Source organism: Helianthus annuus, chromosome 6, assembly GCF_002127325.2.
Source record: "Helianthus annuus cultivar XRQ/B chromosome 6, HanXRQr2.0-SUNRISE, whole genome shotgun sequence".
Classification (NCBI taxonomy): Eukaryota; Viridiplantae; Streptophyta; class Magnoliopsida; order Asterales; family Asteraceae; genus Helianthus; species Helianthus annuus.
In genome coordinates this window covers 59,577,530-59,603,102 of record NC_035438.2, presented here as the reverse complement: position 1 = coordinate 59,603,102, position 25,573 = coordinate 59,577,530, and the positions used below count along the sequence as shown (strand labels likewise).

Genomic DNA, 25,573 nt, shown 5'->3' with positions numbered 1-25,573 from the left:
TAGTGACCACCCCTCCTCCCCTTATGCATGTCCTTTATATTAAAACGGCGTGAGTGGCATATGGTTAAAGTTTTAATTAAATTCATGAATCAAAACATCCTTTCTCTTGTTTATTCCAACGGAGATTCCTTTTTTATTTTATATAACTGATAGGAAACGATGCATCACTTCTACGCACAATATTTGAACCGACATGATATGGTTTGAAGAGGCACCACATCAGTTTCACAACAATTTGAAGAGGCACCATCCATATATGATTTCAATCTTGTTTAGAAGGAGCATAAGGGTCGTTTAGGAAATTGTGTATATACAACTATGGAAATGAAGCATCATGACTTTTTTTAAGGGATGCGATACATTTAAAATTAGTTTGATGGGTTGTGACTTTTTTAAGGATGTGATATATATAAAAGTTGTGACTTTTTTGTAACGAGTAATATATTTAAAATTAGTTTAAAGGGGTGTGATATATTTGAAAACCATTCATCCAAACCATTGTATCTTTATCCAAACTATTGCGTTTTACTTCTAAAATGAAAGGGTGTGAGTAAAATGAACTAAAGGGTGTGTCTTTTAAACAAATGAGACATAACCCAAGTTGCTAATTGTATAAGGTTATAATTGGAATACGTAAAGCCTTATAGTGCGTTTTGTTAGCGAAATTTAATATAATTCAATGGAATTGAAATCTTAATTACAATTTCTTGATGTGTTTAGAATCTCGATTTCATTTTTAATGTATTCAATTGAGATAAGAGTAAATTACAAGTTTTGTCCTTTATATTTGTCCCAAATTTCAGGCGCTGTCTTTTACCTTTAAAATTGATGAGTTTTGTTCTTAACGTTTCAAAATCTTGCACGTTATGTCCTTTAGGGCAAACCCAGTTAATTTTTTTTGTTAAATCAGATTACACAAGGGTAAGTTAGTCTTTTTACATGTTTATTTAATATATTTAAATAAACAAAACAAACTAAATTTAAAATAAAAATTGTATTATATATATATATATATATATAAGAAATACACAGTTATACCTATCTCTATCTCACTCACCTTCACCCACCACCATCACCGACATGCCACCACCCACCCCACCCCACACCACCTCCGGCGACCCACCCCTCTATCTTTTTTTACCACCGCCACAATCAGCCTCCATTGCCACAACCTGCTACCACCGCCACCGCCACCATCCTCCACCATTGCAACTATAAGCAACCGATGCCCCTTCATCATCTACAACAACCACCGCCCCTTCATCGTCTACTATAACCACCGCTCGAGAGTAGGAAACGAGTCAGATTTGCCGGAATTTTGTTGAAATTGAGTCAGATCTACTGGTTGTTGTTGAAATCGTGTCAGATATGTCAGTTCATGTTGAAATAGACGGCGATTGAATCGGGTACCAGAAAGTCATGTGGCGGCGGTTCTGGGGTGGTCGCTGGAGGTAGTGAAGCCAAATTCATTCTAAAAAGAAAAGGCACATTTTCAAGCCGATAAGAAAATTCGAAACGGTGCTACCAAAGTGGAACATGATTAAAGTTTCCACTGAATTTTTGCTTCCAAACATCTCATCTGCCGCCATACCCTACTCTCTCTTCACCCAAATCTGATTTGTATCTGACACATTTTTGTATCCATTGATGGTAACATACTTGAATTTCAATTGAAGTTATGCATACAGTAAGTGTTCTAACCCTGAATTTGGGGATTTTTTGTTTGTTCAGAGATTTGAGGATTTTTTGTTTGTTCAGGTGATTTCGTGGGGGTGGATGTTCAGATTTGGGGATTTTTTGTTTGTTCAGATGATTTCGGTTGAGAGAAAGAGAGGGGGTAATTGATGAATGTTTTTGGTTTTTGGTGATGGTGGATCGAATGGGTGGATGTTGATGGTGATGTTGGAGACGGTGGAGTGTGATGGTGGGTCAGGCGATGGTGGACATAGTGGGTCGGTGGCAGGTGAGGGTAGGAGGTGGTGGCGACAGGTGATGGCAAGTGGTCTGCAACTTTTGAGGATGGTGGTGAGGTATTTATTTCAAGTTAATTACACAAATTTCCCTAAAAAACGAAATTACAAAAATGCCCTCATGTGCCTTGCACATGATCTGATTTAACAAAAAAAATTAACTGGGTTTGCCCTAAAGGACATAACGTGTAGGATTTTGAAACGTTAAGGACAAAACTCATCAATTTTAAAGGTAATGGACAGCGCCTGAAATTTGGGATAAACATAAAGGATAAAACTTGTAATTTACTCTTGAGAAAAAGATTGGGACTGAAATTGGAATTGTTAGACAAATCTTGCAAGGTTTGCAAGTATGAGGGCTAAAGTGTGATTACTTATAAACCATAGGGTTTTGAGATATTTCCCTATTAATCAGTGAGGTTTTCTTGTAGGTCAAGGATTGTTTAGCTCAGACCGTGGGGTATGGTGGGGCGGGGGTTTGGGGTATGGGTTGAGGGGCACCGCTGGTCACGTGTGGGTTGGGTCAGTATGACGGGACGTGGCTAGCCCACGTGGGTTGGCCACGTGTCAATTATTATAAAAAAATGAAAAAAGCCTAAAATTATTATAAAAATACACACAAAATTTAAAAAAAAAACTAAAATTATTATTAAAATTTCCTAAAAATTACAAAATCCTACAAAAAAAAGGATTACAAATCTAAAAAAAACTTAATTAGACATATAAAAACCCCCCTAATTAAGCGGTAGGTAGATTTCGAACAGGGCGAGCTTGTCAAACGGCCTCCGCTCCTTGCCCCGAAACTCGATGTTGGCCACCGCCACCCGGTCTTCATGACTTATATCACCGCCCGGGACACTGTCGTAGTAGGCTTTAAAACGGTCGAGCTTCGGTCGTAGTTCGCGCCATTTGTGTTGGCACACGTTTAGATTGTGCCGGTTGTTCCCCACGTTGTGTCGGTAGCTAGCGAAAGCTTGCGGCCAGTAACGAGTCTCACCGGGTTGGCGACCCTTCATCGCGTCCACGACACTCGTTACAAGTGCTATCTCTTCCTCGTGCGTCATGAGGCCATTTTTCAAGTGTGGGTAGCGGGTTCGGGTAGGTGGAGTGAAGGGTTGGGGTAGCGATGTGGACAGGTGGTGGGGGGTTTTATAGTAGTTAGGGTAGCCATTTGGCTTGGCCAAACGGTTATTTTTTAAATTTAAATCCTAGTCAACTAGCCTAGCCGACCCAGCCAATGAGAGCCGGCCACGAAAGACCGCTAGGCCCGCCCAACGCCCGGGCTGAAATCCCCGCCCAAGGGGCCACGCCGAAACCCAAACCCACCCGGGGTGGTGACTTGGGCGTTTGTACCCAACCCATGCCCCAACCCCCGCCCCATGCCCCAACCCCCGCCCCATACCCCATAGTCTTATACATATATGTTTGTAAATCAATTCAATTAATGCAATACAAGGAATGAGTTCTGATTATTAGTTGTTCTTAATATTGTTACGGTTAATTGGCATAAGAGCTTAGGGCTCGGTTCGAAAAGTTCTCAAGCCACCATTCGAAGCCCAAAGGGAAGTCCAGCAGGAGGGTTTGGTCGATCAAGTTGAATACCTATCAACACCAATAATCTTTGACAGGTTTCAAGATCGATCAGGTATTCGCTGGTGGAGATAAGAAGCATTTGGCAACAAGGTTTTGTTGATCAAGTTCAGTGATCAATTGAACCAAGGAATGCAATGGGCGATGATAACACTCATACGGTACATGTTAGGGAAGGCAACTCGACACTGTTACACTGTTTGTTGCTAACCTCGACAAACTACACAGTTTGGGCAATGAAGATGGCTGCCATCTTCAACATAATTGGCATAAGGGACATGATTGTTGGTTCAGGTCCCTCACTAAACACTCACACAAGGCACACAATTATATGTATACGTATATGAATGTAAAAGTTGCAGAAGGTAAAACTGAAGAAGGCTTCTGTGTATTCGAATAAAAAGGGTTGTATTCTAAATAAAATAATCCTACACCTATTTATAACAAATACATAATTGTCACGTGCTAAATATCAGCTAATAAACTAGACGATGTAGTCCATGATCTCCTAATTGGTCTTCATACTACACACCTTTGACTCCGATTTAATTGGTTAATCCAGGACACTTCCTAAACAAGTCACGTAATGCTAAAATGATCCTTTTAACAATAATTAACTAGCTAACTTAGTCAAATTAAACCCAATAGTTTAGCTACGTGACCCGTATCCGGTGACCCATTAAACCGCGACCCGATAACGCATCGACCCGTGACCCATAAACAAACCCGAATAATCCAACAATCACCCCCTTAATCGGTGTTTGTTTATGCCTTCACCGCAGCACCGAATCACCTCGGTTTCGAATTACTATGACATCTAACGGACACCCGATCTTCACCTCGATCACGTCCACTATCTCGGTTCAACCTAAATAAAAAAACTCTCTACACTTGTAACATCTCACACGGCATCACGCTGGAAACGACGTTCACTAACATCACGACTTATCACGGATCAACGACCTCTCCCCAGTCACATCCAAAGCCACTCGAAACTAAGTCGTTTTCGAGACTTAGTATTTATCCCAATTATAAAATGGAATCAAATAGCCATAGCTTGGTTATTTCAAACCAAAATAATAACACTACCTTAGAGTCATTTAGTTAACGATTCGGTAGAGCTCGGACACGTAATTTAACTACGTCGTTTTATTAGAAACTCATAAGTATTCCTTGGAAGGAATGTTATAGGTTGCACGCTAGCAAGTTCGCGTTCTTGGAATGACATCTGGGAATCACATTAAGCTAGTTTTGCACAAGGATATCGAGGTGAGTTCATAACCCCCATTTTTTAACGTTTTACATATTATAAATGTTTTCGGGGGTGGAAAGACATGCAAGTTTTGCGAAAAACACACAAGGTTTCGATAAACGAGTATCACATATGTATAAACCATTTCGGAACAGGATTTCAACGAACTCAAATGGTTTACGAAAAGATCATGCTAAACCTACCGGTTTTATAAAAACATAAGTGTTTCTTGAAATATGCATGATTTTATGACATGGGCTAGGCCCAATAACATTAGTGACATGGGCTAGGCCCAATAACACGAATGACATAGGCTAGGCCCAAGGACATGGGAAAGGCCCAAGGACATGGGCAAGGCCCAAGGACATGGGCGAGGCCCAATACACACACACATATTTTAACGATTAGTATATAGCTATGGGATTAGATGATGACAGATCACTGTGCGTAAGTAGGATGATGACAGTAGTAACCATTAATCACGTAATGACCAAGGTGCAAAAGGTATAGATCTATTGAGTTTGAGGCGCGCTCCACTCCTGGTTGGTATACCCTTAGGAGTGCTTTTGTGATCCCAATTGATAAAAGGGTTGTCTCGGTTTGGTTACTTACTTATGGCACATAGGTTAGTGTATTAGCTACACACTAATTGATCCTTAGATTCCATAGGTATCCTACATACTATGATTTCAATACCGGTTTACAAAGATAACAGAAAACATTTCAATACCAGTTTACAGATACGATTGAAAACATTTCATTACTGGTTTACAAACATAACAGTTACATGTATCGGTTTACAAACATAACAGAAAACATTTCATTGTCGATATACAAATACGATATTTCAAACATGTTGGAATACTATGATCTCACAAACCGGTTTTCAAATGCATGATTTCAAATGTTTTAAGACGCATTTGATACAAAACAAACAAACTATGAACTCGCCAACTTAATTTTGATTTTTTTTTCGTATGTTATTTCTGAGGTCGCACTTTCAAAAGTATGGAACGGTTGGAATAGGAGAACCCATGGAGATTCGAGTACTTAGCGGACGCTCAACTTTTTAGAAGTCTTAGCTTAAATACTTCCGTTGTGCAATGAAGATACCAGTCGGATCACACCCAACTCTGATGTGATGATTTTGTCGGGGTGTGATAGTACCAGCAGTTGCGCCTCCCGCGCCAGAGGAAGGCCCTAGTACATCTAATCCCTCAAGCTTATCAGACACTAAGGTGTTGTTTGTTTTTTCAGAGTTAAAACGTCTGCAGTATGCGGACCATCTGCGGACATCTACAACTGAAGAGGTGGACCAAACCTCTACAGTCTGCAAGAAGAAGACTGTTTGTTTTTTATAAAATTACAGTCACAAATTAACCACCTCATGCAACAACACCTTAATTTCAAACAAACATCACCTTAATTTCAAGCAAACAGCACCTTAATTTCAAACAAACAACACCTAATTAAACAGGAAAATCAAGAAAATCAGATCAATACTGTAAATTTTTACATTAGTCAGCTGAAAAAGGAAGATGGGCTTTATCCTAATTCATACTAATCTAATAATGAAAAAAATGTATACTTTTATTCAACTAGAACTCAATTTTCGTACAAAATCCCCAGACTAATTAGAGCCTAATCAAACATGAAAATCAAGAAAATCAGATCAAGATTGGGAATTTTGCATCAATTAATATAAAAGAAAGAAAAGTTTTATAATTTACCCTAATTGCCCAACCCCCTAACATCAAACACAGTCTAATCAACCACAAAATCATATACCCAGATAAAAATTCAATAAATCATATGGGTTGATTACCAAGAGCAAGCATAAGAAGTGGCAAAGGAGGGGGTAAGCACAGACACATGGGCTACAAGAAATTGAAGAACTTGATCTCAAATTAAGACCCTTTTTGATCCTCCAATTAAGAGCTGGCCCGGATACACCTTAAACATGACCCAGATCTTCTTGTCATTGGTAGATCTCTGTGTTTCAATCGTTGTCTGTTCGTTTATCTATCAAGGGGTTATGTTATGTGAGATCTAATAGAGTGTGAAAGTTAAAATATTCAATTGTTGATATGCATTTTGTTTGAAAAGATGTGGTGATCACCGACAAAACACTCCAAATTTCAAGCAAACAGCACCTTAATTTCAAGCAAACAACACCTTAAGTGGAGGCGGTACCGGTGGAGAACGGTGGCGTCGAAGACGAAGGCGTATTATGGTGGCAGGGGAAGTGGAGGTGGTGGCGGAGGAGGTGTCGGCTGGGAGGAGTTGCTAGGGTTTGGATTTTGTTTTGAAGAGTAGCAGAAGAAGACCCTTGAAGATGTGAGTCCACATCTGCTTGAAGAAGAGGTCTTGAAGATCTCTTTTAATGAAAGCACTTACAGAAGACAAACACACTGCAGACTCAAACGTCTGCGCGTGATCTGTGTGGGGCAGACATAAGAGGTTTTGAAGTGCTTTTGACAAAAAAAAACAAACACCCCTAAGACGTAATCTTCAGATTTGGTTATTCTGGGGCGGAAGGTACATGATGTAACCTGCTTTACCGGATTGTTAACAGGTTTTTCTAGCTTCTTGGCCTTGCCGACCTTGGTAGCAACCACACCTGTGGTTTTAGCAATGGCCTTACCACCACCCGCGACAGCGGGGTGGTCTCCGAGGGTAGCAAGCTTACCGGCGGCAAACATAATATCCTCTAAGATATCACAAACGACGAATTAGAATACAACACACAAATTGCTACTTACCTAGGCCTTGCGGCAAGGGTGCATTTAGTGCGGCCGGGGCCGGAACCCGGAAGCTCGCAAAAGTGGTCTCATACCACCGTTCCTCCTTCAGCACATTCCTCAATCGCGATCTTCAACTCACTGTCTTCCGCAAATGATCACCATAAACGCACCACTAAGAAACCGCAAGTCCAAAGTTAGCAACAACAAAGTAATTTATATATAATCAGGGAAAAAGCAATTACCTTGGTCTTTTTCTTTGTAGAAAAGCTTCGTCTTGACGCCCGATTTTGACCGCAACATCATACGAAGAACTGCAACTCCCTGTTGCTCAATGTAACCATTGGGACTGACTGAAGCGCCTGAAACCATTCATGCGCTCCCAAAGCAGGGACGGTTATCTTCTCCTTAGGAATGTTCACAAACACACTCCTAAAATGCTGCTCATAGGCAACCGCAGCCTCCTTCACATAAAAAAAACTTCGATTTCCACTGGGTGAAACACTTGGGAGGATTCGGAAAAATTTTAAGTGCACAAGTACGGAGAGAAAAAGAATAAAACCCTAGTTGCGCTTGTAATTGGTAAAACCGCCGAAAATGTTCCACCATCGGCTCAATTTCCTAAGACCGGAAACAATACTCAAAATGGCAAACACGAACCATCCCCAATGGGCTAAGTCGGGAAAGATAGATCCTATAGTACTGCAACAACTCCGCATAAAAACCGTCAACGGCAACCGGAAATTGCCAAGACCGAAGAAATCGGCGAAGAGAGTAACAAATCCGGCAGGGGCGTCGCCGCCGTTTCTCCGTCCTTGGGGTAAGTGGCCCCATATTCCTCCGACATCCTGACACTGGTCATCAGTTGTCGGAATGCCGGAGCATTCCACTTTAACACCGGCAAAGCTTTGCCGGCTTCAACATTCTCCATCTCTTCCTCCACCGTTGACGACGGTGGAGAAGACGGTATCGATGGTGATGCCATTAGAAAAGATTCAGATATAATGGGGGGGGGGAAGAAACAACTTTGTACTCATCGGAAAATTCAAAAAACTAGTCGGAGAAGACAGAGAACAAGAACTTATATCGCCGAAGAATTTTTGAAATTTGAACGAAGTGAGGGGAAACCCTAAAGGGTTTCCCTTTTTATACCCTTCACATATAATGCAAAGGAGGTGACCACGGAAACGTGCGGTTTTTGCACCAATCACAGGCCGTCAGCTGGCAGGCGACGGTTCCGTGACAGTTACCACGAGCGCGTCACAACTTACGCGCCTGACACAACACGACCGTTACACTGCTGCTACAGTGCAATTAATGCCTCAGGCAGTGCAGCAGTCACCGTCACGTCAGCTTTTCGCCAGCAAAATCCCACCAACTTCTACTTGCGGTTCACTACGTCTACGCTAAAAGACAAAAATAACCAAGACTTCTCAATCCAACGACATGCAGTTTCTATGGTAACACATACCGCAACCACAACCGCATGTCGCTTTGGGAACCGCCGACCATGCCCGCAACAATGAACGATTTGTCACTATGGGAATGGTGGCTATGGGAAATGCCAACCGCATCCGAAGCCGCGGCCGATTTATAACCTTGGAAACGGTGGCTATGGGAAATATAAATCATCACCAACTTCACTCGCGGTCTACATCAAAAGTCTTGCTTTTACAGCACACAAGATGGTGGACCACAACGCTACAACAGGACCAACTACGCTGGCAGGCGCATCGCGGTCCCATATAGCAAGATGAACCCAGTTCGGTGTTCTTTACTTTTAAATAAATCTCATTTTCAAGTAATAATCACCTTACGTTCCACACAAAGTTCCACTTTGACCAAACGAAAAGTGGTGGACCACAACACCGCGCCAGGCCCTACCGCGCCCGCCGACGCATCGCAGACTGCTACATCAAGAATAACTGGTTTCTGTGTTCTTTTTACTTTTAAATAAATCCCATTTATTTAAATAAACACTCAAACGAACGACTAGTTCATGAACATGAAGCAGCTTGACACCAAGTCTCCGAGGCTGTTCATGCAGACTCTTGATAATCATGGTGAAATTGAGAACAGGAAACTCAACAATGGTGGTAACAAGTCTGGTTAGGACTTTATTTATCTACCCGTTGTGTTCACAAGATTAACAATGGTGATAACAAGTCTGCTTATGACTTTGTTTATCTACCCATTGTTCTCACAACAAGCCCTTACGTAAATCCAATGTTAATTAGGCTACTTGGTGTTGGGGACGCTCGTGGCCCGTCTAGCCCGGCGCCGGTCCCCGACACCATTTCCAGGGGATCGTCGTCGTCATGTCCGCCTTGGCCAAGACGTTGCAGTCCGGCCACCATGTCAGTCGTTCCACCTCGCACACCATCACAGTCGCGCCACCCTACCTTGCCGCACACCCCGTTCCACCCCGCACACCATCACAGACTTGAACATTTTGAATCTTTTATCCCTCCCCCATCTTGCTTTTTCACTCAAAATTCATATTTGTGAAATAAATTTTCAGGGGTTTTAAAAGGTCTTCGCTTAGTGTTCCTGGTGACCCAAGTTCGACTCCCACTCTCCCATTATTTTCTGCGGCATCCAGGTGAAGGGCGAATACGGGTGGCGCCGGTTCGTCTTGGATGAGAGGCGAGGTTTTACCGATTATTCCAGTGTCGTGCCTTCGGGCGGGTGGAGGTCGTGTTTTCGCGCATCTGAGAGAGCCAAGGGGCTGGCGGCGGTCGACTAGTCGACCTTGGCCACAACACCTGATGTCACGATGATTGTCACATCGTTCCTTGTCGTTCAAAAAGAAAAAAAGGTCTTTGCTTTCTCTCTGTGGATAAATTAATAAAGGGCTTTGAAGACAAAATTTGGAAAAATAAAGTAGGAAGTGTAAAGGGGAAGCTTCTATTAGGGGGGTGTTTGGCCTAGTTTTTTTAACAAAGCTTATAGTTTTTTTAGCTTTTTTTTTATAAAATAAGCTTAATTTGATGTTTGGTTTAGTTTTTTAAGTTTATGCAGTTATGCTTATTAGTTTATATAAGCTAATTTGAAGAAGCTTATTTAAAGATGGTTTTTTAGCTTATTTGAAGAAGCTTATTTGTGTAAGGACAAATGATAGAAAATAAGCTATAAGCTAAGGAGGTGTTTGGCCTAGCTTTTTTAACAAAGCTTATAGCTTCTTTTTTTTTTTTTTTTTTTTTTTACAAAATAAGCTTAATTTGATGTTTGGTTTAACTTTTTAAGCTTATGGTTATTAGTTTATATAAGCTAATTTGAAAAAGCTTATTTGAAGATGGTTTTTTAGCTTATTTGAAGAAGCTTATTTGTGTAACGGTAAATGATAGAAAATAAGCTATAAGCTAATTCAAACACTTAAAAAGAGCTTATCAAATGATAGAAAATAAGTTATAAGCTACTTTAAAATATAAGCATAAGCCAAAAATAAAAGCTAGGCCAAACACCCCCTTAAAAAGAGTTTATCAAATGACAGAAAATAAATTATAAGCTACTTTAAAATACAAGCATAAGCCAAAAAATAAAATAAATTATAAGCTACTTTAAAATACAAGCATAAGCCAAATAATAAAAGCTAGGCCAAACACCCCTTACATTTTTATGCATTGTTTTTTTTAATTGATTATGGGTTAAAAAACATGTTGAATTTAATATTAATGATTTTTATGCTAGTTTTTGGTTGGGAGGGCGGGAAACATGCTTGTGTCGATCTCACAGGTGTATCCCCACTAGCCGGGTTCCGGGAAAATGGGTTTGTGGCGGGGCAAGCGGTACTGAAGGCAGAGTCAAAGAAGGTGGAAAAACACGCGAAAGCTTGTGAGAATAATCAGCATGTCTTTGTCCCCCTGGCGTTTGACACGTTCGGCTCCTTGGCGCCGGAGGCAGTTCGGTTCTTGTCTAGAGTTCAGCGTGTTGTCCACAGTAACTTTTTGACCCCTCAGGGGCGAGACTTTGTTTTTAGTAGAATAGGGTTTTCTATTCAGAAAGGGATGGCGGCGCAGTTTGTTGCTCGTCTACCCGCTATCCTTATGTAATTTGCCCTGATGATCCGAAATATTAATGATAAAACTTTTTTTTAAAAATAATAATAAATGGGAGCTCATTTTCCTTTGGTTCATCCTTTAAGTTAAGGGCATGTTTGGCTAAGCTTATTATAGTTAAAAATGACTTTTGAAAAGAAACTTTTGAGAAAAGGACTTTTTGAAAAGAAGTTTTTAAAAAAAATGTTTGTATTAGCTTATTGATGTAAAATGACTAAAATGGGTATTCTTTTAAGGGGGTAAAGAATGGGTATATTGGTAATTTGTAGTTTGAAAAGTTAAAAGCTAGCCAAAATAGCACAATGTTGTGACTTCTTGAAACCTTCTTTTTCTTCTTTGCAAAAAGTCATTTCTAAAAGGACTTTTGGCTTAGCTAAACACAAAAACAACTTATTGGTTTTTTGATAAGTCAATAAGTTGTTTTAAAAAGCTTAGCCAAACATGCTCTAAATTTTGACGTGAGATGACGTGGAGGGGCATCCTACGTCCTCCGTCCTCCGCACCGAGCCTTACACCTCCAATAAATTGAGACTCGTAGGGTCGCATTCCCTGCAACCGCTTCCACCCAAAAGGGGGAAATAAATTGGCGGGAACACATTTCATTCATCTGTCAGTAGGGTTTCAAACTTTCAACCCTAACTCCCAAATTCACTCTCTCACAACAAATCAACACTCACTGTTAGATATTTCTCACCATCACCGACTCTGATCGGAAAAAAAACATGTACGCTGGCGAGTTCGACGGCGCCGCCGCCTTCTCCGGCGGCGGTTTCATGCCTTCTCAGGCCACTCAGACTACTGATCCATTCCCCTCCGCCTTAAGCAAGGTATCCATTTAAAACCTCCAATTCTTCATCATCTTTTACATAGTTAGGGTTTTAATTTAAGAGTTTGCTAATTAGGTTTTTTATTATGTGAATTTGTTGTATGCAGCATCGTGATAAGCAGACGCTGATTCCGTTAACCGTGAAGCAAATCAACAAAGCGTTGTTGTCAAATGACGATAAAGTGAATTTTCTCATTGACGGTGTCGATGTCAATAACGTAGGTTTTATTGTTGTTTGGATTTAACTAATTATTATTATTACAGTATAAAAATTGAAGCAGAGTATTAATAATTAATCTAGTTTTAGCATAATTGCTCAGTTTATTTATATTTGATTCTAACACAAATGATATGATTGAGTGAAAAATTGATGCACATGTTTCAATTGTTTATTAGGAAGTGTAAATTTGTTTGATTAGTAAGTGAAGTTAGTGATAAACTTTGTTGTTGTTGGAATTAGGTTAAGTTGGTTGGGATGGTGCTGAATAAGGCTGAGAGGGTTACTGATGTTTCTTTTGTGCTTGATGATGGTACCGGTCGTATTGACTGTAACAGATGGTATGGAAGGTGTTTTGTGTTTGTGTTTTTTCGAGGTGATGTGGTTTTACGATATGATGGTGTGTTTGTGATGTTTTAGGGTTCATGAGGCTGTTGACACGAAGGAGATGGAAGCGATATTGTGCGTTCTCATTTCTTTGTTGATTTGTGAATGGAAGTTTAAGCTGGACTAGTGTAGTCTGATTGGAATCTTATAACATTGTTTGTTTTCTATTTTTTTTTTAAATTAGGGAAGGAATGTATGTTCGAGTTCATGGACAACTGAAAGGCTTTCAGGGGAAGAAGCAGTTAGTGGTCTTTGGTATCAAGTATGATCTTCGATTTAAGTTACCTTTCTGTTTGTGTTAATTATCGAGCCGCCTCTTTAATCTCAATTTTAAATGTAGTAATAGTGATAACTGAAAGGTATAATTTACGTAGTTGTATTAAAGAAGATTATGATGTTATGTATATATTCTAAGGCAAAAGTGATTATGTAAATCAACACAGACGTACTAGGGAGAGACTGGCCTGGAGTTTTGGTGATTTACTGAACTGCATAAATCACCCGAAGCCATAAATTATCTTTTTTAATCTTAGCCCTCCATCTTCATTTTCTCAGTAGAGATAAATGAGATAAGTTGGCAGCTCTCAACAAGCCAATGCCAAACCCTCATGACCTTGGGGGCCATTACTTCCTCCCACGCAATCTAGTGTATTTTACGTGCACCACACCACCCAAAGGAAACTTTTTCTGATTCTTTCCAACGTTTCAATAACATGTAACAAGGCTTTAAAGAGCGAGAAATAATTGATGGGAAGGCTATTCAATTAGGGTTGACCGACCACCAAATGATAAGAGTTTTAGCTTTCCAAAGGGTGAGCCTGGACTTGAAAACTTCAACCACATCTACCCAATTTTTTATATGGTTCATATTGGCTCCAATAGGAAAATTTAGGTACTTAAGAGGTCCATTTGGCAGTAGAGGGGTCTAGCCATGCTAGTCAGGATTCAAGTTCATTCACCATAAGAGGTCCGTCCAAAATACTACGAGACTGAACATAAGCTGATTGGGTCTCAGAACTGGAGGGCATAACCTTCTTTATTTTGCTAGCTAGTACCTTGGAAATTACCTTTATAATGCTTCCTATCAGGTTAATGGGTCTATAGTCCGAGAGGGACGCAAGACAGAGGAGTGCTCATAGAATCAGTTCAGAACAGCCCTGAAATCGTCTTTAAAAACACCCAGAATTTTTTAAAGAATTTGAAAGTGAAGTCAACCGGCCCTGGGGCTCTACCACTACACATTTCCATACCTCCTGATTTCTTCTTTTGTGATTCTGCCTGTTAACATGGTTGTTTGCCTGTCAGTGAAATTTTTCGAACCCAATAAAATTATTGAAGCATTTAGCACAGGCCACCTAAAAATTCGAGTTTTTTTATATTCAGAGCTCGCCCTGACTTCATTAAAATCTCCACAAAAATAACTATATTGACTAGATTATGATGCTATATATAGTTTGCTAAATTATCATATAACAAAATAGCAAGCACACCCTTGTGCTTGAGCAGTTGATCATCGTAACTCAAGATTTCCAATGTTATTGGTATATGCACTTCTTTGGTTCTTTATGTATGAACTGCAAATTACACTGAATATGCTGCTTACTATGCAAATTATGAACTTTGTGTTGGTATGCATGTTTCATAATGAAAGTATAGCTTCAGAGAACTTTTGTTTGTTTACAATGTGATCAATTAATTATCTGCATCACTATCATGCATTCATGCTTACTTTACTTTAAGTGCAGGCCCGTGACTGATTTCGATGAGATCACACATCACTTTGTTGAATGCATATATGTCCACTCTTACAACACAAAGTTGATGGTAAGATTTCATAACTACACTTTGATTACTTCATATTTCACATGTGATACTCAGAGATGAATTCTTCCAACTTTTAGTTATATTGTTTGTAACAAGTACGATGTTTTGTTTGTGTTAGAAACAACAACCTAGCAGCAGTAATCAAACCCATATGCCAGGTTCAGCTGCCACCACACAAACCTATCAAACCGCCCCATCAAATCAAGTAAGTCAATAGACTGTTTTCAGTTACAGGCTTAAAGCAAAAAGAAGCCAACAGATTTTACTGAAAATGGAATGGGTAACTAGCACATTATTTATTTATAAAACTAAAAAAAAGAAAAAAAATGTGTGCATGGATATACCCAACTCATTTTTGAGCTATTATCGTAACCCAACCCACTCATTTGGTCACTACTGGAAAGGTTTTCTGCTGCAAACGACCCGAACGTTCAGCGAATAGTTCGTGAACTGTTCGGCGGGAAGTTCGTTTGTGTTCGTTCGTTTAGTTAAATGAACGAACATTACCAGTGGCCGCGTTCATTCATTTATGTTCGTGAATGTTCGGTAACATGTTCATTTATGTTAGTTTGTGTTTGATAGTTCATTAGTATTTTTAGTTTTTATATTTATTTAAATACTTCAAAATTCCAGCAAATAAAATATTTAGTAAGTGTCAATGTATTATATATTCTGTTCATGAATGCTTGTTTGTGTTCATTTGTTTTCATTTGTGTTCATGAACATTAGTTTGTGTTTATTTTGTTCATAGACGTCCGTTTGTGTTCGTTGCCTAAGATTAATAAACGAACACAAACAAACACGAACACGTTCATTTCTTTAACAAACGAACACAAAAATAAAATCCCGTTCGGTAAGTGTTTATGAACAGCTCGTGAACACATACATTTCCTTGACAAACGAACATGAACAAGGTCTTGTTTGTGTTCGTTTGGTTTGTTTGCAGCCCTAGTTTTCTGATTGATATGACTGATGACATTTTATTTGTTCATTGATTGTTAGTTCACCGGTCAATATGTTGCTAATGGACTTCAGGGAATCGAGAAAATGGTGTTAGATTATTTGCATTTGCCGGCTAGTATGTAAGTTCTTCAAGTACCTTGTATCAGTTATCAATGCCTATATTTGGATAGAAAATTGTAGTTAAATCTAGCTGATTAAATATAATGGTCAATGTGAAACTAAAATTCTAATGTGAGACAAATTTTGTATTTTTTTAGAGCGAGGGAATCAGGAGTACACCAAGAAGAACTTGCTACACAACTGGGCATCCCGTTGGACAAGATACAGTAAGTCTTTCTTGGTCTTTTTTGAGCATACAAGGTGATCACATTCACATGGTAACGTGGCCTGAGGCTTGTGTCGTTTTTAACAGGGCTACGCTTAATTGTCTGGTGGAGGAAGGGCTAGTTTACAATTCAGTTGATGATTTTCACTTTAAATCTGCTGCCAACGGCTGATTTGTCTTGTCGTATTAGCGTTTGTGATTCTGGGATTGTTTCAAGTAGGGAATGATTTGATAATATCTGTTTTGAAATTTTCCTGTGTGTTTCCTGTACTTGCCTTTTTTGGTAGTTTTAAAGATTACCGAAACAGGTTACGCTGGTATGATAAAAGACATTTTTATATGTTTGTCCACAATATGCTTCTGTTTGTCCACAATATGTTTGTCTGCTTGTATGGATAAATGATTAATAGAAGGTTCTCTCTTGAAACTCTTCTTTTTAGTTTTATTATACACTATAATTACATATATACCCTTATGACTTTGTTTTCCTTTCTAGCGAGTCTTTTCCTATCCTATGGGTAATGTTTGCATTTCTTATTCCTCATCTTTTAAGACCAACCACACTTAGACCATGTGTAGTAGGGCGTTTTCTTTAAAAAAATTTCAAAAAAAACGCCCAATAACGCCTACCCCACCATTACATGGGGCGTTACTTTATAAAATTTTTGAAAAAAATGTCATCCGGCGTTTTCTTTGAAACGCCCAAACAAACAAGCATAAACTTTGACTGACCAATAGGAGCATAGATTAGTGGATGACTTTTTGAATAAGTTTTTTTTTTTTTTTTAATCCTTTTTAATAATTGGAAGGGGCATTATTAGATATTATGCCCAGTTGCCCACTACACCACTTTTGCTATAATGCACCATGCTGATTGGGATGACACGTGTCGGATAATGCCCCATGGTAGGGGCATTATAATTCTTCACCACTACACATGGTCTAAGGAGGATTGAAAGCACCTAAAAACGTGTCTAGTTACTGCCACAATGCCACGTTAATTAAACCCAAAAACATGAAACATCATCACCAGTCACCACCACTATAATTTTTAACCAATCATTTTCACCACGTATTCTGTGTCTCTCTCTATATATAAAGTACATGAAGGGCCCACCACTAGTTTGTTTTTGAGTGTTTTTTTCGAAAAAATCTCGATAAAAAAAACACGTTCAACAATAGCAAAAACATGATAACATGGCAAAAATACATAAATAAAAAACTCTCAAAAACATTTATTGTGGATGTTGTTAGATGTATTCAGCTATTGATCTTTGATGATCAAACTTCACCTTTTCACAGCTTTTGATTGCAAATAACCAAAACTTTAGTATAATTATGTTGTTATTTTTGACTTACATGTTTACATCTTATCAAATTATTGATATTTGAGAGAGATTAAATATATAATTTTATGTGCAAATTCTAATATGTTTTTAAATTATATATGTTGAATAATATTATATCATACTCGTTTTGGACGTGCATTTTTTTGTGCTTCGGCGATAGGCAAGTCTTTTGCGCTTTTGACCATTTAGCTAGCTATATAAGCAGGATAAAAAAATTAACAAAATTATTAAAAGTAAATTTTAAATATATATAAATCATTATGTATATAAATTAACAAAATTATTAAAAGTAAATTTTAAACATATATAAATCATTATGTATATAAATGAAACAATTAAACAAAGAATTCTTAATAAATAATCCAAGCTCGAGCTTTAGACATAAAGCTTGAAAAAAATCGAGCTCAAGTTCTTTGAATTTAAACAACAGCAGTATTCTTAACAATTAACATAATAGCACTTTTTTTCTAAGTGAAACCAACAGCATAATTGCCACTGGCTGGAGGCTGTTTGGTTACTTGAAAGAAGAAAAAAAAAACCATACCAACCCAAAACAAAAGGTTCATAGTCTCTTTTCAGAAATGATGAAACATAAATATATCATACTCTATAGTAATAGTATAACGGAAAAAAAATCGATAACCCTTCTCTGCACCCAAAATTTGAAGCTCCATCCAGATAGTCAGTCTTTTGACCTATGCTTTCGTTTCTTACTCCTATTTTCGATACACAGTTAAAAATAAATTAGATATTTGCCAAACGTCAAACTCCACTATATTTGAAGGAATAAAAGAATAAGAGAGTACTTTTCATGTGATCCTGGATCCCGACAATATTTTAGCTTCCGGTCAATGTGCTTCATATCCGCCGCAGTAGGTGTAACAAGATTATTTACCTATGTAATACAATATTATATTCAAGTAAATTTTTCTCATGTGACATAACCAATGAACAACTATACTTACCATCTGGTCAATAGCATCTAGATATTTTGTGAGCTCAGGAACGGGTCGTGCTGGATGCTGACGAGAAAGAACGCTGTTCAGGTATCTGCATACGAACACCATTTGAAGAAACTAAAACGGTTGCATTTCAATATATATAAATGAAGTAACAATTCTAGAAAAAAGATTAAACCTTTCAAAGTTAACAACCGGGTACTCCTCGTTCGCTCTACGCAGAGCAGCCAACGCCAGCTACACCATATCACCAACATTAATTAATGTAAATAGTTATAAGTTAATTATGATTAAAAAAAAACATTGAATATGGATATACCTGACCAGGAGAAAACAAAAGAGACGCCTCTGTTCGCATCGTCTTATCAGCTACCATCTTAGCGGTCTCGTGTAAATCCTATACCGAAGACAATAATATTAATCCAAGGAGTACTTATAAGTTATAACTACAATTAATTTAAATAAAGAAATTTATGCACAATAAAGGAATAAGAATAAAAAGACAATCTATCGAGAACAAAGTTAAATTCTGATCAGACAAAAATAAAACATATTTAGGGACAACGATGCATAGAGGTAATCAGAACCTTCAGATATTGAAGTTGACCGTTGTTTGAGTAGATAAAATCCTGTAGGACAACATGTGCAAGAACAGAATGAAATAAACAAATAAAAGAATAAACATTCCAAAAGTTTAAAAGAACGGTGCAGGGAAATAGGTAAACCGACCTCCATATCGTTGATAAAACCGTCAATGGAGCGGTAGGGTGAATAGACAATAAGATCAAATCCGAGAGACTGCAACAGAAACAAACTAATGTTTAAACAACATCAAAGCCACAGAAAAAAAAAATGAAAATGAAAAAGGAAAAGTTATGTTAGTCATTTCGTGCCTGTAGAACAATCATCTCGTTATTGAGAATCACTTGATGATCCTGATCGATCCCCTTACCAAGCTCTTCGGCTGATACGTGGTTTTCTTCTGCTTTACAGGCTGTATATATGCAAGTCAACCTGTTTAAATGTATATATAAGTATTAGACGAAATAATAACGAAACATGTAATATTAATAGGGTTGAATAAGACTTTACATGATGTCTTTTGGATGATGTTCCATCACTGACCATTGTAGGTAGAACCTTTTGAAATATATAAGAGCCGTTGCCTACAAAAGCATAATGTAAACTTGTGAATTATAGATTATCCCCTGCGTTTCTATTTATTTTCTTCGTAAAAGAAAATAAGTTTAGCACCTGTATTTTCCGAGGGAATTTGAAGGCATCACACACGTCTTGAATTTTGAACTCGTAAAACGCACGCAAAAGTTGTTCCTCGTCTATCTTAAGAGGTTTTGTACGAGAATGCTTCTCCGCTAATAGCAATTTAAAGTAAAAAGTAATCAGCGAATAGAAGAGCTGAGTGAACTCAGTGAGTCAAATATCATTTTTAAATACCGTTTTCCTTTACGTCACTTTGAAGCTCGGGATATGCCAATGAGCCATCAAGATCAACATCCACCCTTGTTGCTCCATACTACACACGCCAGTCAAGAGATATACATCCATGAATGGTTATAATACACAATCCAACTAATTTTCAAAATAATAAAAAAAAAAACATAAAACTAAATGATATGCTAATGAAGACAGAAGACGGATGTCGTCCATACCTTCTCAAGCATCTGTTTTGCTCTATGATTAGCAGCCTTATACTTATCTTTCTACACACAACAATTCACAGAAATCAAAATTAGTTACTTCAATTCAATTCAAGTCACCATACTAAATTCAATCACAACAGAGTATACCGAAAGAAAAGAATATCAAAGCCTATGATGAACGATCAAGTACCATCTTTACTAACAAACCGACTAAAAACAAGAGAGACCAAGATGAAAAGATTGTGTACCAATTCATGGGGAGTGAAGATCCACTTCGCCCGGTGCGTAGAAGTTAAAAAATCCGCCATGGCTAGAACAGATAACTCAATAACAAAGTCACATTGTTATTCCAAAATATCACAACAAAAAATATGAGTAAAGTTGTGATTAAGTAATCAACCTTATAATAATTCAGTCAGACAAAAATGGCTATAAGTTGCTACCACCAAGAGTTAAAAATCAAAACTTGAATATCATCTACAAGCCCTTCATCAACACTTCAACTACATTAAAGTTAAAACATAATATTAATTTCATAAAGTTAATTTGACTAGAGGGGATTCAATAAATTAGGGCATACTACTAAATATTATCAGGTTTCATAAAGTAAATACGATATAAAGCAAATTGATAATGAAATAAAAGGGAAAGAACAAACCCTAATTTTGAATAGATGTAGATATGAGCAAGTGATTTGAGTATGGAGTGATGTAAACCGAGATTGGGTGGGAGAATCGGAGCGCGGCGGAGAGAGACAAGTCTCTTTTCTTCTTGAGTCTTGGTGATTGTTGTGTATCCTGCAATTAATAAATAAGATGTTATTACAAATTTTGGAGTTAAAATCTTGTGTAAAGCTACCAAAACTTTAGATTTGTTCCAAGTTTTCTAAAAGTAAATGAATAATTTATGTGGTTTGCACTTTGGAATGCATTTACGCTATATTTTAGAATTTAATAAAAAAAGAGAAAATAAATTAAGGAAAGAAAAAAAAATGAGTAGAAAACAAAATTTTAATTACCTATCATGTTCCGGAGTTCGAAGGAAATCAAAGAAAAAGTAAGGATTTTATGTATTAAATACATTTTCCTTTCAAATCTCTCCACTTTGAAAGAATTAAATTGAAGGAAAAACACATAACTTATTTCTCTCAATTTCTTTCCTTAAACAAACTAAGGAAACATTATAATGTTTTCCCACCTATAAAACAAAAGTCTTTTTTTTTTTGTTTATTTCGGACACATATCCCTAATAGAAACACACATATGATTTCAAATTATGATCTTGATGTTTATAAGGTATCAAATTATGATTTCAAGACAACTGTTGAAATATTTTAACCTGAAAGTTATATCATACATGATTCACAGTAATTATCTAGAAACATTCCAAACTTTAAGACCAGGGCCGTCTCCAAAAACGTTTGAATAATCGGTGCCTATGAAACGATGCGATGGTGCGTTAAAATCAAACGATGCGATAGTGTGTTAAAATGAATCGGTTGTTTCAACCATCACACATCCCATGGTGTTAACAAAATCAAAGAGATTAATGATCGATATCCTTCAATTGCCGATAATATATTAAGTCTTCTACTTATAAATATGGGATAATTCTTACAATCGATTTGCGTATACTCTATGCAAATCGCCATCAAATTGGCCTTTGAAAAATGCCATATGCAAATCGCAATCAATTGTGCTCCAACAATTCTGGTACAAAAGAGAGGGGATGTTTTTGTGTGTAAAACGGAATGAAGATAAGGAATGCGAAAGGGTTCTGTTTATAAACAATCATGCATCTCATGTTGGAAGCCGGAAAAGAAAGTTGGTTTTATAATCATCACACCGCTTATTTAATAGTTGGATGTGATGGTGATTAAAATGAATCGATTCCTTTATATAAAACATTGCGACGCGTCAATGACACCCCTATGTTGCTTTTTGTATTATATAGTAATAGTAATGGGGATTAAGTTAACTTTAACTAAATTTCATGTGGCAATCTGCTTGATAAAAAGTTATGATATTAACACCAAAAAATATGGACTTCTAATGATTTTAGCACTACTGAATCAAATTGGCCCAAAGCAACAGTCAACATAAGGTCCCAAGAAAACAAAAAGCGTTAATGCTGGGTTTCGAACCAGAATCTTAGGTAGGAAAAGATTGCACCTAACCGTCTGAGCTACGCAATGTAGCATACTTACCTGTATGTATATATATATATATATATATATATATCAGAAAGGTAAGACAGGAATATTTTTGGGCCCAAAAAGTTGTTGGGCCCTGTTCGGTGGCACACCTTGCACACCCTATGGGCCGGGCCTGTATTTTTATTTAATACATTAATTAATAGATAATAAACGAGCCGAGCTTGAGAAAATACCAACGAGCCGAGCTCGATATTTGAAAATAAAGCTCGAATCGAGCTGAGCTCGAGCCTGGTCGAGCTCGGGCTTGGCTCGTTTGCACCCCTAAAGTAAGAACCTAAAGCGCAACTGCATCTACATCTAAATATGCATCCACATAAGTCGACATGGTAAATTGAGAATGAACATTAACCAGTAACCATTTGACATTTGGACTATACATACAGAAAGATAACCTACAGTGAAAAGAATGATCCTTGAACAAAAAGTGCTTTCAAGTTGAGTCCTTGTTTGAGTTTCTGGTAGGTTTCATTCATCGCAAGTTCAATTACTCAAAAACAGAAAGTCAATAAACCATCACAATAAAGTAATCGAATACGCACAAAGTTTGAAACGATGAACCGCAGTAGTTTTAAAATCACGACCGCAGAGTTATAGTACGTAGTTTAACAAGATCATTAGCATTCTAGCATCAAGTTTCAAGTTGTTTACTGACCTCATAAACATCAAAATCCAGACAATTAACTAATGCTGTAAACGAGAAGGTATGAAAATGTATACATTATAGTTTCCACAAAAAAAACAAAAACAAAAAACAAGAAACCAAGTATTGCATAAGAAAAGTAAGAACCTAAATCACAACTGCACCTAGATAACTTGCCATGGTGAATTAAAAATCAACATGAACCAACAACAATTAGACTACACATAACCCTAGCAATCGTATCCAAATAATTACACCAATTTACATAACCTGCCATGGTGAATTGAAAAAAGACAGAGAGAATATGAATAAGAGTTGAAGATTGATCGTACTTACTGTGATTGAATGAAGAACGATGATAATTGTGAAGATGATCGCTGAATCGTGACGACTTTGGACTTTTGGAGAGAAGAGGCTAGATTGCTTTCAAAATTTAGGGTTTGGACCTTTGAGAGCACTGCAGTAGTGCAGGATATTAATGGATCGATCCGGATGGATGATATGGATTAGTGGATATTTTTATGATTCAAGTATGATACAACCCGATTACACGGTTGAATAAATTTAATTTTATATATTAAATAATTAGGTTAGTTTCTCGTGTGTTACACGGGTTAAACAATCTAAACTATATAATAACTTTTTCTTGTAAATGCAAACAAAATATGGAGACGTTTATATACCAAATTATTTGACATAAATGAGTTAATATAAAGATGATGTATGTTACCATTATAAAATTCATCAAAGAAACATGTAATCGTTGAAAATGATACAAAAATAATATATTATATTATACTAGTCCTTTACCCGCGCGATGCGGCGGGAAACATATCACTTCGGTTGGTGATTTTAGTGCTATGTATGGGGCGGTTCGGTTTTGAGCCATAACCAAAACCAAATTCGCGATGCAACGGAAAACACAACACTTGTTAGTAATTCTAATGGTGTGCATGAGAAGGTTTAGTTCAATTGGGTCATAACTAAAATCTAAATTTTCGATTAAGGTACTTCAAAATCTAATTATTTTTCCTTCCCCGTGAGAGAACCATGGGGCATACACAATTCCTTGTTAACAAACAACATAGTAAAGCGGCGACTAACCACTAAATTTTTAGTTAAGAAGTTGTGGAAAGAGGTCAATTGGACTCCAGATCCGCCCTCCTACACATCCTAACCACCATAGCCCTACCACCCGCCTCCACAATCGAAACTCCAGATCGCCACCGCCCTCCTCTTCTCCTCCTCAGCTGAACCAACACAGAGACACCGTATTTCTCCTCCACAGACGCCATCATCTCCTCCGCTCCTCCACAACTCCTCCGCTCCTCCACAACTCCGCCGCCCTCCATCACCGACCCTCCACAGCTTCCATCTCTTTTCTACAGCCTCTGTTCTCCTCCACATGTAACTAATCATGAACCTTTTGCCTTTTTCTTTAATTTCTGTTTTCAAATTTTACATTTTTTTTTTACCTAGTGTGAATATGTGTGGAGGAGAGGGGAGGAGCAGAGAGGGGTAAAAATGAAGTGAATATATGTGTATATGTGAATTGATGTGAACTGATCTATTATATGAAGTTATGAACAGATTGTTATTTGTATGAAGTTATGAAAGTATAATAATGTTATTATTTGAAAAGCGATTGTATGAATAGAGGGGTAAAAATGTCATTTTACACGGTCATTCAGAGGTGCAACCAAACAACACTTTACTCATTCAGCACTTACTGGCTCAGAGCCTCTTACCCATTCAAACCTCTTATTCATTCATCATTTATTGGTTCAGATGTTGACAAACAGCCCCTTAGAGTTCCAGCTGCGATCACAACTGACTAATATTTGTCAAATATGGGCTTTATTGCAAGAAAAGCATCATGGCAGCTGCACTGAAACTATATTATCAAAAAAGATAATTCTATTATCTATATTAATAGTACGTGTCCATAAATAGTATTTATATAGATATTTTAATATAGTTATTATCTATATTATAATTATCATTTTATTATTGTATTAGTTTTTGTTATAAATAAAACCATTTTATATATGATATATACATTTAATATGTTTATTTTTTTTACTAATTTGATTTTATACTTGCGTTTGTTCTTTATAAAAACTAAATAAGTAGTTGTATTTGACTGCTTTTTTTGAAGTTTCTGTGTAAATTTTATTAAAAACTGGATTATGTTCGAAGTTCGAAATAGAGTCTTTAGATTGTGTCGTAGGCTATATCAAGTGTCGATGTTAGAGCGGTTGGTGTCACAAAGCCAACACAGCGATACCGATCGAACAATGACCATACCGGTATCAGTATATTATCAGATATAGTTTAAGATCTATATGCTTTGAAACCATTTAGTTTATTTAATTGATTTTTGTTTGATAAGTCGCGATTCATTATACCTTTTTTATAAAAATGAATACCAACTATGTTTAATAATTTTTTTCACATGGCTTTCGTAAAAACTTTGTTAAAAAGAGTTTATTTTTCAAAATAGTACCATGATGAATCAAGTTGTACCGAAAAATCGATACCAATATAATTATTTGAGTACTGGCACGGTAATCATATTTATGGTTTTCAATGTAAA

The 25,573-nt window shown here is 37.3% G+C and overlaps 2 protein-coding genes across 4 annotated transcripts; one reads left to right on the top strand and one right to left on the bottom strand.

Moving 5' to 3' along the window:
* Positions 1-12,069: 12,069 nt before the first annotated feature.
* Positions 12,070-16,506, top strand: LOC110894567 (replication protein A 32 kDa subunit B). Its single transcript, XM_022141784.2, has 10 exons — positions 12,070-12,438; positions 12,545-12,655; positions 12,898-12,995; positions 13,075-13,116; positions 13,226-13,303; positions 14,787-14,865; positions 14,984-15,070; positions 15,868-15,947; positions 16,086-16,154; positions 16,241-16,506. The coding sequence occupies exons 1-10, from the start codon at positions 12,334-12,336 to the stop codon at positions 16,323-16,325; spliced, it is 834 nt and encodes a 277-aa protein (XP_021997476.1). The 5' UTR covers positions 12,070-12,333; the 3' UTR covers positions 16,326-16,506.
* Positions 16,507-17,849: 1,343 nt separating this feature from the next.
* LOC110894568 (cyclin-H1-1) lies at positions 17,850-23,470 on the bottom strand. Of its 3 annotated transcripts, none has more exons than XM_022141787.2 (16): positions 23,314-23,470; positions 20,781-20,919; positions 20,523-20,625; positions 20,371-20,445; positions 20,132-20,182; positions 19,917-19,995; positions 19,716-19,834; positions 19,554-19,627; positions 19,355-19,475; positions 19,191-19,259; positions 19,049-19,090; positions 18,781-18,858; positions 18,640-18,698; positions 18,468-18,552; positions 18,309-18,397; positions 17,850-18,218 (listed from the first exon to the last, which is right to left on the bottom strand). In XM_022141787.2, exons 4-16 carry the CDS (start codon positions 20,428-20,430, stop codon positions 18,185-18,187), a joined length of 960 nt encoding a protein of 319 aa, XP_021997479.1. In that variant the 5' UTR covers positions 20,431-20,445; positions 20,523-20,625; positions 20,781-20,919; positions 23,314-23,470; the 3' UTR covers positions 17,850-18,184. The 3 variants fall into 3 exon arrangements, with proteins under 3 accessions (XP_021997479.1, XP_021997477.1, XP_021997478.1); XM_022141785.2 differs by having other exon boundaries at positions 20,371-20,432; positions 23,314-23,469; XM_022141786.2 differs by having other exon boundaries at positions 20,371-20,432; positions 23,310-23,465.
* Positions 23,471-25,573: the final 2,103 nt, after the last annotated feature.